Genomic DNA, 11,778 nt, shown 5'->3' on the forward strand with positions numbered 1-11,778 from the left:
GCATCAACCAAGCCATGGAAAGCAGCAGGAGTAGCAATAGGCAACGACAAAAGAAAAGAGGAGTGGTGAGCCTGATGAGGGTGTGAAGGCTTAGGGCTTAAGAGCTGAGGGAGGGAGTCTATCATTCAGAGTGGGGAGTCTTTAAACTCTTTCTAAGGGTAAAAGAAAAGGAAACAAGCCTGAAACAAACATCGTTTTGTTTAAAATGGGATCTGTAGCAAATTCGCAACGAGTTTTAGCAATTCTACCTAGAGTTGAGCTGTTATAAACTCAATTATATGACTAGGACACAAACTCGGAAAAGTCAACTTCCGAGTTTGACAACCATGCACATTTGAATTTTTTGTTTGAAATCTTACGACTATCCAAAAAAACTCACGATACTTGATAACAAGCTTCATTGTTGAACATACTCAACTACTTTCACCTCTGTATCAAGCAAATGACTTCTAAGGAATTTAGGCAAATTAGTATAATAATGAAATCAAATAGTTGTGGTTATAAATTTTAAAAAAAAATTTACTAAAGACACCATTGGTGATATTATAGTAAGCCCGCAAATTGAAGTTGTTTGGTGAAAAGTTGCGTTGTTAACTGTTGACACTTGTTGAAATCAACTTCCTTGGGGTCTTTAAATGTTCAACGATATTTTTATAATAAAAATGAGACTACAACAGATTGGGCGTTAATTCAATCGCCATAGTTAAAATCATCAGAGGATAAAACATACACATCGAAATAGATAACAAGAAGCAAAACCACCGGGGAAATGAGAAGTCCGCAACAAAAAAGAAATAAGAAATAGAACTAATGCTGAAAAATCTTATAACTGGAGTATTACAAAATTCTTTCAGGCGATATTAAATTAGGAAGATTTCAAACTTATGTCTCCGACAACAAACATCACATGCCAAAAAGAAAAACCAACAATTCAGGTACTATGAACCACTATTCCAGGCCATTTCATGCAACAGGAACAGGAACTTCAATTTCACTTGACAGAACTGCAGCAGGCGGCCGGATATAATCTTCTTCCTCTTTCGGTGGGTGGATAGTAACAATATCAGGGAGGGGAGTTTTGGGACCGACCTTCCCTTTAGGATCCCAATCAAGCATGATCTTGACTTTGATACCAAGCACACCCTAAACAACAACAATGATAAGGAGAATTTGGTAAAGTCCATAAGAGAATGAACAAGTTGGTAATCAAATTAGGTTTTTTTGTACATAATTAGAAACCAAACCTGTCTGAGAAGAACATGTCTAACAGCAGAGTCGATGTAATCCTTAACTGGCTGACCAGAAGAAATCATGTAGCCATCCTTGAACTTCATGGATTTGGCTCTCTGTGCCCTCAATTTCCCACTAACAATGACCTGATTAACATAAGAAGATCGTAAAAACCAGATCATTCAGCAGTTTGGTAACAGGAGCTCAAAGGTTCATCAGTTGAACAAACCTCACAACCTTTGGCACCATTTTCCATTACGAACCTCAAAACACCATAGCAGGCCCTGAAACATAATGTTCACAGAAGAATTGCATCATATAAATAATAAACAACAAAAGAATATGTTGAGGGACTAGAATAATACAACACTAAACAGCAAAAGATGGTTAAGAATTACATCCTAACATGAAATGAACCCAAAAAAAAAAAAAAAAAGAAAACAAATGCTCCTTTTAAATATATCATATCAACAAGCATCAAGCATAAGAACAAAATATATTTACAGGTGCAAGGCAAAAGAACATCGACATATGAGATAGACATGTATCCTCCAATTATACTACATGATCACAATAGAATTTCATGAGCTTATATGTAAGAGGACATAAAATAATCTAGTCATCTTCCGACACAAACTAGCTTCAGAATCACTATTCACTAATCTGCTTTAAAGATGACTGAGATAAAACTTTTGTCATAGCATCAAACATAAGAGAAAAAATACTAAGTACAAAAGGGCAATGACATGAGATATAGAATGTGTCCCCAGTTTTACTACATGAACACAATAGAATTTCATGAGCTTTTTATGTAAAGGACAAAGAATATAGTCATCTTCCGACACAAACAAGGTACAGAATCACCAATCTGCTATGTAGATGACCAAGAAAGGACAACCTATCATAGGTAGAAATAATCTATAGAACACAAATTTACACTATAAATGCATATATAATTATATATTGAACTAACAGAAATCACATTAAACCTCAGTCACAAGAAAAAAAGCATAGCCACCATCATTCAACACATTTCTCTTTCGAAAAAATTAACATCTAAACCAAGCAGTAAATCTACGACAACATGGTTGTGGTTATATATCAAACAGACAATAACCCCACGACAAAGCTACACCATTGAAACCCCACATCAACAGCACAAGATCATAACACTGAACAACCCAAAACAACCAAATGAATACATTCATTAGATTAAAGTTCTTCAACAACTAGAACACTATTTATAGAGTAAATACATATACATATACGCCTATATATATACCTCCTGACAGCAAGACCTCCAAGGAGCTTGTAGCGAAGAGATTCTGCTTGGGCAATAGCACACAGACCCCTGTTGTTAACCTTCTCAGCATAGAGTTCAACACTGTTCTCAGGAAACTTGAACCTCTTCTGCACCACAGAGGTTAGCTCCCTAATCCTCCTTCCCTTCTCACCTATATCATTCAACACAGCTCGTGTAAAAAACTATTTGTTTTTCTTACTATATAAGAAAGCAAAAAAATTAAATTCCATGTAAAACTATTTAATGTCATGGATCACTAGATTCACCATCGGGAATGAAATCATTACAACAAAACAAATAACGGAAATAAGGGGGAACAAATTGAAATTTCAGAAAATAGTGGAAGCAATCACTTGCCAAGAACAGCTTGGGTGCGAGTGGCCCTAATGATGATTTCAGTGCGCATAGGTGTAACCCTAACCTCAACACCAGAGTAACCATCCTCGGCAAGCTCTCTGGTCAAAACCTCGTTCAGCTCAGCGAAGAAAACTCCGTCAGCGACGAACTGAAAAAGTAAAATGAAAACTTCCTCAGAAAACTTAACATTGCCAAATTGAGACAAAAGAAAAAATTAAGAAAAATGGAAGTTATTGTAGTGATTATGTGTAGTGGCGAGTTTGATAGGTGACCTTTCTCTTCTTGCTCATTTGAGTCGCCATGTTTGCAAATCTGAAAGGTTGGGAAGACGAAGAATTTGCGAGTGAGGGTTTATGTTGCCGAAAATACGAACCCTAATTTCAGTATATGGATTTCGTTCACTGAATGAATGCAAATTTATATGTGAGAGTGGGCATCAATCCGACGGTGCCAGTAAATTTAGGGTTTGCTACTCAACGAATCAGAATTATACTTTTTTTTTCCCTTTCTTTTTTTTAAGTTGGTTTTATATTCAACAGTGTTAGAAGATTATCAAATTTATTATTTTTATTATTAATTAGTTATTGATATTTAAATATATAAGTTAAAAATATATTTTTAAATTATTAAACTAAAAAAATTAAATTGATAACAAAAACGAATGATAAAAAATAATAAATTTAATAGTCTATAAACATTTCTCTTATATTTATGTATTTATATTAATTCCATTTCTAATCAGAATTAAAACTTAAAATTAATAGTAAACATTTGTTTTAAAGGTAAAGTAATAAAATATTATAAAAAATTTACATTAATGACAAAAATGCTATAAAAATATTAACAATTTAATTTTTGAATGATTTAGAAATATAACAAAAATAATTAAAAAATATAATATCTTTTAATAAGTTAAAAAAGATTTTTTATTTAGCAAATGATAAGTTCATATAATCTGAATTTTTATGAAAATATTTGGATAAATATTTAAAAGATGCACAAAAAAAAGTATTATAGCAAAATTCAATCTATAAATTAAAAAAAAAACAATAATTCAATCTATTTTTTTAAATTTACTTCGCTTAAAATTAATAAATTTTAAGAATGAGAAAATTTTATTTTTTTAATAATAATGACAAAACACTTCATTAATATATGTTTAATATTTGTTTATTTTTATTACATTAATAAATTTTAAAATATTTATTTATTGTTCTTATTTTTTGAGTTATTTTTGTTAGTAGTACAAATTTTCAAATATAATTTTAGTAGTATCTCTTTAATAAAAAATCTATTGACCGAATTTTGCTTTGATATTTGTATGCGCATTTTAAATATCTGAATCTTTCAACAAAAATTCAAATTAAATATACAAGTTTTTTGCTAAACAAAAAAGCCATTTGTCATTTATGAAAAGCATGATATTATTGTTATGTTTAAATTAGTTTATTTGTCGTTCGTATATTTTAAAATTATTTTTGCTAGCAATATAAATTTTTGGGTACTTATTTAGTAGTTAACTCTATTTAATTTTTTAAAAAGTTCAATTATTCAAAAAATATCCAAAAATTCACTTAGACTTAAAATACTAAACTTTAATCATAAAAAGATTTTTTTATAATATATGCAAAAACACTATAGCTTAGCTTGGTTTAGCAAAACTATTTAAAAAGTACAATCTTCTCATTTTATGTTTGGTAAATAAAAAAAGTTATGTGTTTGCACTTGCGACATTTAAAAGATATGGTTGTTTTTAAAAGCACTTAAGCTTAGTTTAGTAAAACTTTTACTTTTCGAAAGTAATTTATAAAAGTTATTTTTTAAAAGTTGTCAGATAAAATTGAAATGAAAATGACTTTAATAAACACAAACACTACAATTGTATTTAGTAAAATAGTTTTTAAAATTAAAAAAGATCATAATAGACACAAATGTAAAAGTTAAATTTGTAAATTAATTAATGTACAAAGTTATATTAGACTTTTTAATTTTGATAAGTACAAGTCAACTTTGAAAAAACTTCATTTAAGACTTGATTTGGTAAAATTTTTTAAAAAAATGTTTGTGTTTTTTTTTTTTTTTTTTTTTTACATTTAGTAAATTAAAAAAATTATGTGTTTGTGTTTACAGTTTTTAAAAGATATGAGTGTTTTTTAAAGTACTAAGATGAAACTTTTAAAAGATAACTTGTGCAAAAATATTCTTATCCTTTAAAAGTTGGAAGCACATGATTATTTCAATTTATCAAATACAGCATGAAAAGCTTCTGTTTTTTTAACACATTTTCAAAAAGTTGTATCAAATCAAGCTTTAAAATAGAACTTTTTAAAATTAGTTTTTCTTATCAAAATTAAAAAATATAATATAACACTAGACATCAATAAATTTTTAAATTTAACTCTTATATTTATGTCTATTATTAGAGACGGACCCAAGCATACAAATGAGGGGGCACTTGCCCCCATGATGTTTTTAATTTTTGTTTTAAAAGATATAGTTATATATAATATGCCCCCACTTCAAATTTTAAATGATCCCACTACAAATAAAATAAATTCAATTAGCTAAAGTTTTAAATTTATTTTTTATTTTTTTATCATTTTGACTATTATTTAACCTAATCAAATTTAATTACTGTACCGTCAATTCTTTATTCTCTTAAACCCTCTTCTTATTTTTATATTTTCAACCTTCTTATTCTATTCCTTGTCTAATGGTCATCTTCTCTTCATCAAAAAGTAAATTTTAAATTCTCCAATTTTTTTATATAGCTCTCCATAACTCTATGTATCTTTCAATTTCATTATTTTTCTTTTTGATATTTTCAATTGTAATTTTTAATTCAAACAATTATAGTTTAGGTATCAATCTAATATTTTATTTTTTTCGTGACTTTATATATTTTATTTTATTCTCGATTTATTCATCCTTATTACTTATTTTTTATCTTTTGTTCTATTATATGTACCTATGTTGCATATAAAATTTTAAAATGAACTAATTAATTTACTAATTTAGAATATATTTTTTATTTTTAAAAATAATGATAAAAAATATTTTATCTAACATTATATCAAAATTAAATTAAAAAATATATAACAAATTTAATTATTTTAAAAAATAAAAAAAATTATAAAAATTATGTTTTTATTATTTTATATAAACATACTTTTCATATAAAGATTTAATTTTTCTAATATTTATATATAATTCTAATTTCAAATTATAAATACTAATGTATTATTAGGTGCTAATATGCCAGTTAATTCAGTCTTTTATTATTAAATGTGTATAAAAAGATTAGTTAGGATAATAAGTTATCTATAATTTAATTAAAATATTTTAATTTTAAATTTTAGAAATAAAAAAATATTTTTTATAAATTATATATAATAAATAGTATTTTAAGAATAAAAGTGTTCGCTAACTCTTTTTAATTTTTATATCTCCATATAATTAATAATATTAACAAAATTTATTTAATATATATATATATATATATATATATATATTTTGCCCCCACTCCTAAAATTTTCTGGGTCCGTCACTGTCTATTATAGTATTTTTTTATTTTAAATGTTGTTTTATCAAATATATTTATTATTATTATTTGTACTTATTAAATAATTTTTTATTTGATTTACCAAATATAGATGTTACAATTTTAAAAAAATTATCTTCTAAAAACTAATTTTAATAAGCTTGATTTTTTTGTGAGAAGTATATCATTAGCATAAAATTAGGAGAATAGAGACTTAAGCACCAACAAATTTAACAAATAAATTGTAATATGATATTGTCTACTGGTATCCATGAGAAATTAAGAATTTAGAATATTTTTATACTACATATAATTAGATTGTTGTAAACCATAGGGTGATTTCAACAATTTGTAGCATTGCTTTGGATAAGTGGGTACAATTCTAAGAGGCAAAGACATGTAAATATCTTTCAAGAGGTCTCATGTAAGAAGGCATTGTTAACATCCAAGTGATGTATAGGTCGTGCTTCGTTCATGCCAAAGCAAGTACCAATATGATAGTTGCATATTTGACAACAAAAAAAAAATTATAAAAATCAATACCTTTAGTTTGTGTAAATTCTTTAACCACAAGATGTGCTTTGTACCGATCAATAGAACCGTCTGGCTTGCACTTGATCCGATACACCTATTTGCAGTCAATTGGATTAATACTTGCAGGATAATCAATAAGACACCAAATGTGTTATTCAACTCAAGGGCATTCAATTCATCTTTTATAGCACTGCACCAATTAGAATGATTATTAGCGTCGTTAAAGGACTTTGGCTCAACCTTAAAATGTAGAGACAAAATAAATTGATGTTTAAATTGTTAGAGGGTCAAATTAGAATTTGGTCCAAACATTAAAGACTACAATAATATTTTATCTTGTTTTTTATTACCAAACCCAGTATATAAAAACTAGTAATTTATGTCTATATTGCATCCCATACACAAATCAAACACAAGTGAATAAATGTACAATTTTAATAAAAAAAATTATGAGAATTCTATGGTGTAGTTTGGGTGAGACATCCACACATTTGGAAATTAGGTATTTGACTCTACTGTGTGACGTGTGGAGGAAAAGATATTGTGGTTGGTTCAATTCATGCAGGCAGAAGACTCACAGGAGCAGCACTTTTCAGAAAGGGGTTATGTCATGGAAGGATAATTACATTGCTAATCAACTATGCTTAATGAAAGTTTTTAAACTTTTTTGGGTTAATGGCCTTAACGGGTCAAGTGGTGAACTTTTAATTGGAGTAAAACCTTTTTTTTAGAAGGGTGGGTTGATTATTTAAAGTATTTTGTTAGATATTTTTTATTGATATTTAGCAGTAAGTATAGTAAATTATTGTCAACCCACAATAATAATAATACTCACTACAGAAAAAAAATGTTGAGTACCGTCAGATTTATCGACGAATTTATGGACGATTTTGATGTGAAATTCGTTTGGTCAACTCATTACCGGCGGATTCCAGTTTCCGACGTTAAATACGCTGATAATACTTAGAGAGAAAACGGGGAAAATAGTCACGAGATTTATCGTGGGATTTATCGTCAGAAGAATCCGTCGATAAACCCATGTTAGTAAAATGCTGCGTTTTGGTAATTCGCAACGAGTTACCGTCAGATTTCTCCATCGATAAATTCGACGATAACGAGCCCTAAAATTCAAAGCGCGAACCTTCTCCCCTTCATTTCGAAATTTCTCCTTTCTCTAACCTCTCTTCTCCTTTTCTCTCTCTAACTGCCGCCTCTCCTCGATATCCATCCTTAGCCCCACCACCGCCTGCCCCTCCGTTAGCCCGTTCCTCCACTCTCCTCCACCAGCCGTGACTCCCTCTTTTTGTCTATTCGTCTGCCGCCGCCATCCAACACTGCTGCTGTTGTAAGGACCAGAAATTATTAACAGACTAATTAACGTAAAAGAATAAATTATATTGTCCGAAATAGATTTGAAAATCTAGAAATACTAATTAGGAAATTTAAAGGTGAGATTTAAATCCGGTAAATTTTTTTCGAGTGGAAAAATATAATTTTCTGTGAAAAATTACGTAAAAATGCATACCGGTAAATTAGCTAGCAGTACTGGTTTAAGTCTGTCCGGTACTGCATGAGAGTAATAAACACCGTAGAAAAACTTAAGAAAATAATTAAAGTTGAAAATCGGGCGCTAATTCTAAATGGTTGGTCCAAAATTGGGCCAAACGAACCTAAAACGCTATGCGATTGGGGCGGACTCAAGCCCAACATATATAAACTACTTTAATGAGTAATTCAACTCATTTTTACCCACAAACAAGAAGGGAGGCGCTAAGATAGAGAAGGGAGAAGAGAGAAGAAGTTACTATTCACTTTCTTCTTCAATCACTCATATCTTGAGCTACGGTACTCCGATTTGCGTGATATTTACAGCCACACGAAGCTCTTGCTGAGCTTGTTAGTTCTAACTAGACCTTGTTGGTGAGAATTCAAACTTCACACTTCATTCATAAGCCCTAACAATTTTGAAAATATGGGTATAGTATTGAGTAGGTTTTTGAAATTTTGGTTGTTTAGGTGCCAACCAATAGTGAGAAATTATTGGGTTTTATCCTAATTTGCTATGGGTAAGGTAAGATTGCCTTACACCCTTGTGATTTAGTATAATTTTGAACTCTAGTATTCATTGTGGTGAAATATATGATGTGTAGCTTGAATGTGGTGATTTGTGGGGTTAACTGTGATCATTGGATTTGAGTTTTGGTGGTTGAAGCTTCGTGAAGGCTTGTTTGGAGTAATTTGGTGAATTTGAGCATATTGGGAATCGGCCAAGGTATGGTTTCGATTTTCTCTATGTAATATGTAATGTTTTGTGAAACATAGGCTAGCGGACCTTAGGATAAGTTTAAATTATTGATGATTTATGATGATTATTGATGATTGTTGATGGTTAATGAATTGTGATGTTGATTGTTGATGAATGATATTGATTATTGATGTTGAGGTTGAATAATGATAATTATGAAGATTTGGTAGTAATAAATTGATGATTGATGAATTTGACGGTTGAGAAAGGTGCAAGTGTGAATTTGATGTTTGGGGTTGATGATTTTGAGCGTAATGATTTATAAGTGAGAATTGTGGTAAGAGTGGTGATTTGGAACAAAATGGTAAGTTTTGGTATGGGTTAGAGTGTGTTGTGGTTTTGGTTTGATTTGGTTTGAAGTTTTGGAAAACTAGAGAACTTTATCAAATTTTGTAAAACCTTGTTTTTGATGAACTTTGGCGAGTCATAACTTGGCCTCCGGACCCTCATTTTGGATGAAACTTAATTTAAATGAAAGTTGGGTCCGAGAGTTTTAAAACGTTTGAAGAACAAATAAAAAATATTTTAAAACGAAAAAGTTATCCGCGTTTAAAGTTTGGTGCAAAAATATGAAATTCTGCAGCTTTTAAAATTTTCTAAGTCTGTTAAGGCATGCGTACACGGATCTGTGTACGCGACACGAGCATTGGCCACTGCCAAGTGCTCTCGCGTACATGGGCACTGGCATGCGTACGCGAGAATGTGATTTTAAGGCAAGCGTACGCGAAATTTTAACACGTGACGCGGGGATTCCCTTTGGGTTGAGACTCTTGCGTACGCGGGGGAAGTGTCGCGTACGCGACCACCTATTTTGCAATCGGGTGTACGCGGGACAGGGGCATGCGTACACATGACACTATTTTGCTGAAAACTTGTTTTCTTCGTTTTTAAAGGTTCTCTTACTTTCTAAACTTCTTTAATTGCCGTTTAAGATTACTATCTACTTACTTAGACTCTATGACTAGTGATGATGAGATAATTGGTTTAAATTGGTAATTTCTATTATGGGTGTATAAGACAGAGACTTAGGTTTCTGAAGTACTATGGATGGACTAGTTGGGTAAATTGGCAGAGTATTATATTGGTTACGAACTTGTGAAATTAAGGACCAATGATGGTTAAGACAAGTTTGGAACTCGGAGATGAATGACGAATTATTGAATACTGAAAGTGATCACTGAGAAATATTGTTATATATTGTTATATCTGAGATTGTTGAGTCGCTATGCGCCTGGCAAGGACGGTGGTTAATCCTGCTTTTTGAGGTCGCAGCACCGGCGTAAGGACTGTGGTTAATCTCGCTTACGTTGAGATATGAAGTATATGGCAGAGTATCCCATTCGCATCCTTCGTGTCACAAGAGTGTGCCGGGCACTATATCCCTTGGGCAGTATGTCGAGTACTATATCTTTAGGGTACCCATTTTTATTTGTGACTGAAAGGCGACATTCCCATGGGGATGTGTCGGGTTGGCAGTTGAACCGACAATGTGATATCACAGCCTATAGGACATGCATTCATCAAGTCTATTTTCTATATGTTTGCTTACTTTGCCTACTTGCATCTGTTGCCTAAATGTATAACATGCTTACTTGGTTCATGGTTTACTTGCTATATATGCCTATTATTTGTGTTTTACTTGTTTGCATATACTTGTGTTTTCTACTGGGATTGAGGAGGTTCGGTAGGTGGTGGCAATGGGATCGCATGGAGGTTAGGCTGGCGAAGGCTGTGGGACAGTGATGCATATAATAGTTAGAGAATCCTTAGGGCTTAGATAAGCCTTTATGGTTCTGTTAAATATTTCTAAGTTTGAATCTTAAGCTTGATGTGAAGTTCTAGGATTGTCTTTGGCTTCCCGAAACCTTATATCTTATATATTAGGCATTGTTACCATACTGAGAACCTCCGGTTCTCATACCATATGTTGTTGTTGTTTTTCAGATGCAGGTTGTAACCCACCTCGATGAGTTGCAGGATGGTGACAAAGTAGAGGATCACTTGTTATATATTGTATTTTGGTTATTTGGTTATAGATATACTCTCACTTTTGTATATTATACTTTGTTGCCTTAGAGGCTTACCTTGAGAGTTAGGATGTTGCTGTTTTATTTGAAAAACTTTGTTATCTATATTAACTAGTCGATCTAAACTCCACGGGTTACGACTAGTATTCTTTTGGATATTATACTTATATATATCTATATACCTTGTGATCTTGTATCTTTATCATGTTGTATCTTGTGCCTTTACATTTGTAGTTTGTTCGTGTGAACGTTATGCGCTTTTGTATATCTGTTTTGGACTTTAATTCTTCATCAAGCTTTTAGTATTATTATTTCCTTCTATATATATATTATGGTACAAGCTTTAGAACTATCGTAGCACTTTGTTATCCTTTGCTTTATGGTATGAGGTAAGACTTAGGGTAATAGGGTCTTACACTTAGTGGTATCAGAGCGGTTCATCCTCGTGAGTCTGAGGGATGGACCGATTATGCTTCATTGC

The 11,778-nt window shown here is 31.0% G+C and overlaps 1 protein-coding gene across 1 annotated transcript; it reads right to left on the reverse strand.

Moving 5' to 3' along the window:
• Window positions 1-786: 786 nt before the first annotated feature.
• Window positions 787-3,321, reverse strand: LOC107630483 (small ribosomal subunit protein uS3x). Its single transcript, XM_016333628.3, has 6 exons — window positions 3,163-3,321; window positions 2,891-3,038; window positions 2,513-2,684; window positions 1,460-1,514; window positions 1,245-1,376; window positions 787-1,143 (listed from the first exon to the last, which is right to left on the reverse strand). The coding sequence occupies exons 1-6, from the start codon at window positions 3,190-3,192 to the stop codon at window positions 964-966; spliced, it is 717 nt and encodes a 238-aa protein (XP_016189114.1). The 5' UTR covers window positions 3,193-3,321; the 3' UTR covers window positions 787-963.
• Between the last annotated feature and the right edge of the window lie 8,457 nt (window positions 3,322-11,778).

The sequence above is a fragment of the Arachis ipaensis genome, chromosome B3 (assembly GCF_059453495.1).
Source record: "Arachis ipaensis isolate K30076 ecotype BB chromosome B3, ASM5945349v1, whole genome shotgun sequence".
NCBI classification, from domain to species: domain Eukaryota; kingdom Viridiplantae; phylum Streptophyta; class Magnoliopsida; order Fabales; family Fabaceae; genus Arachis; species Arachis ipaensis.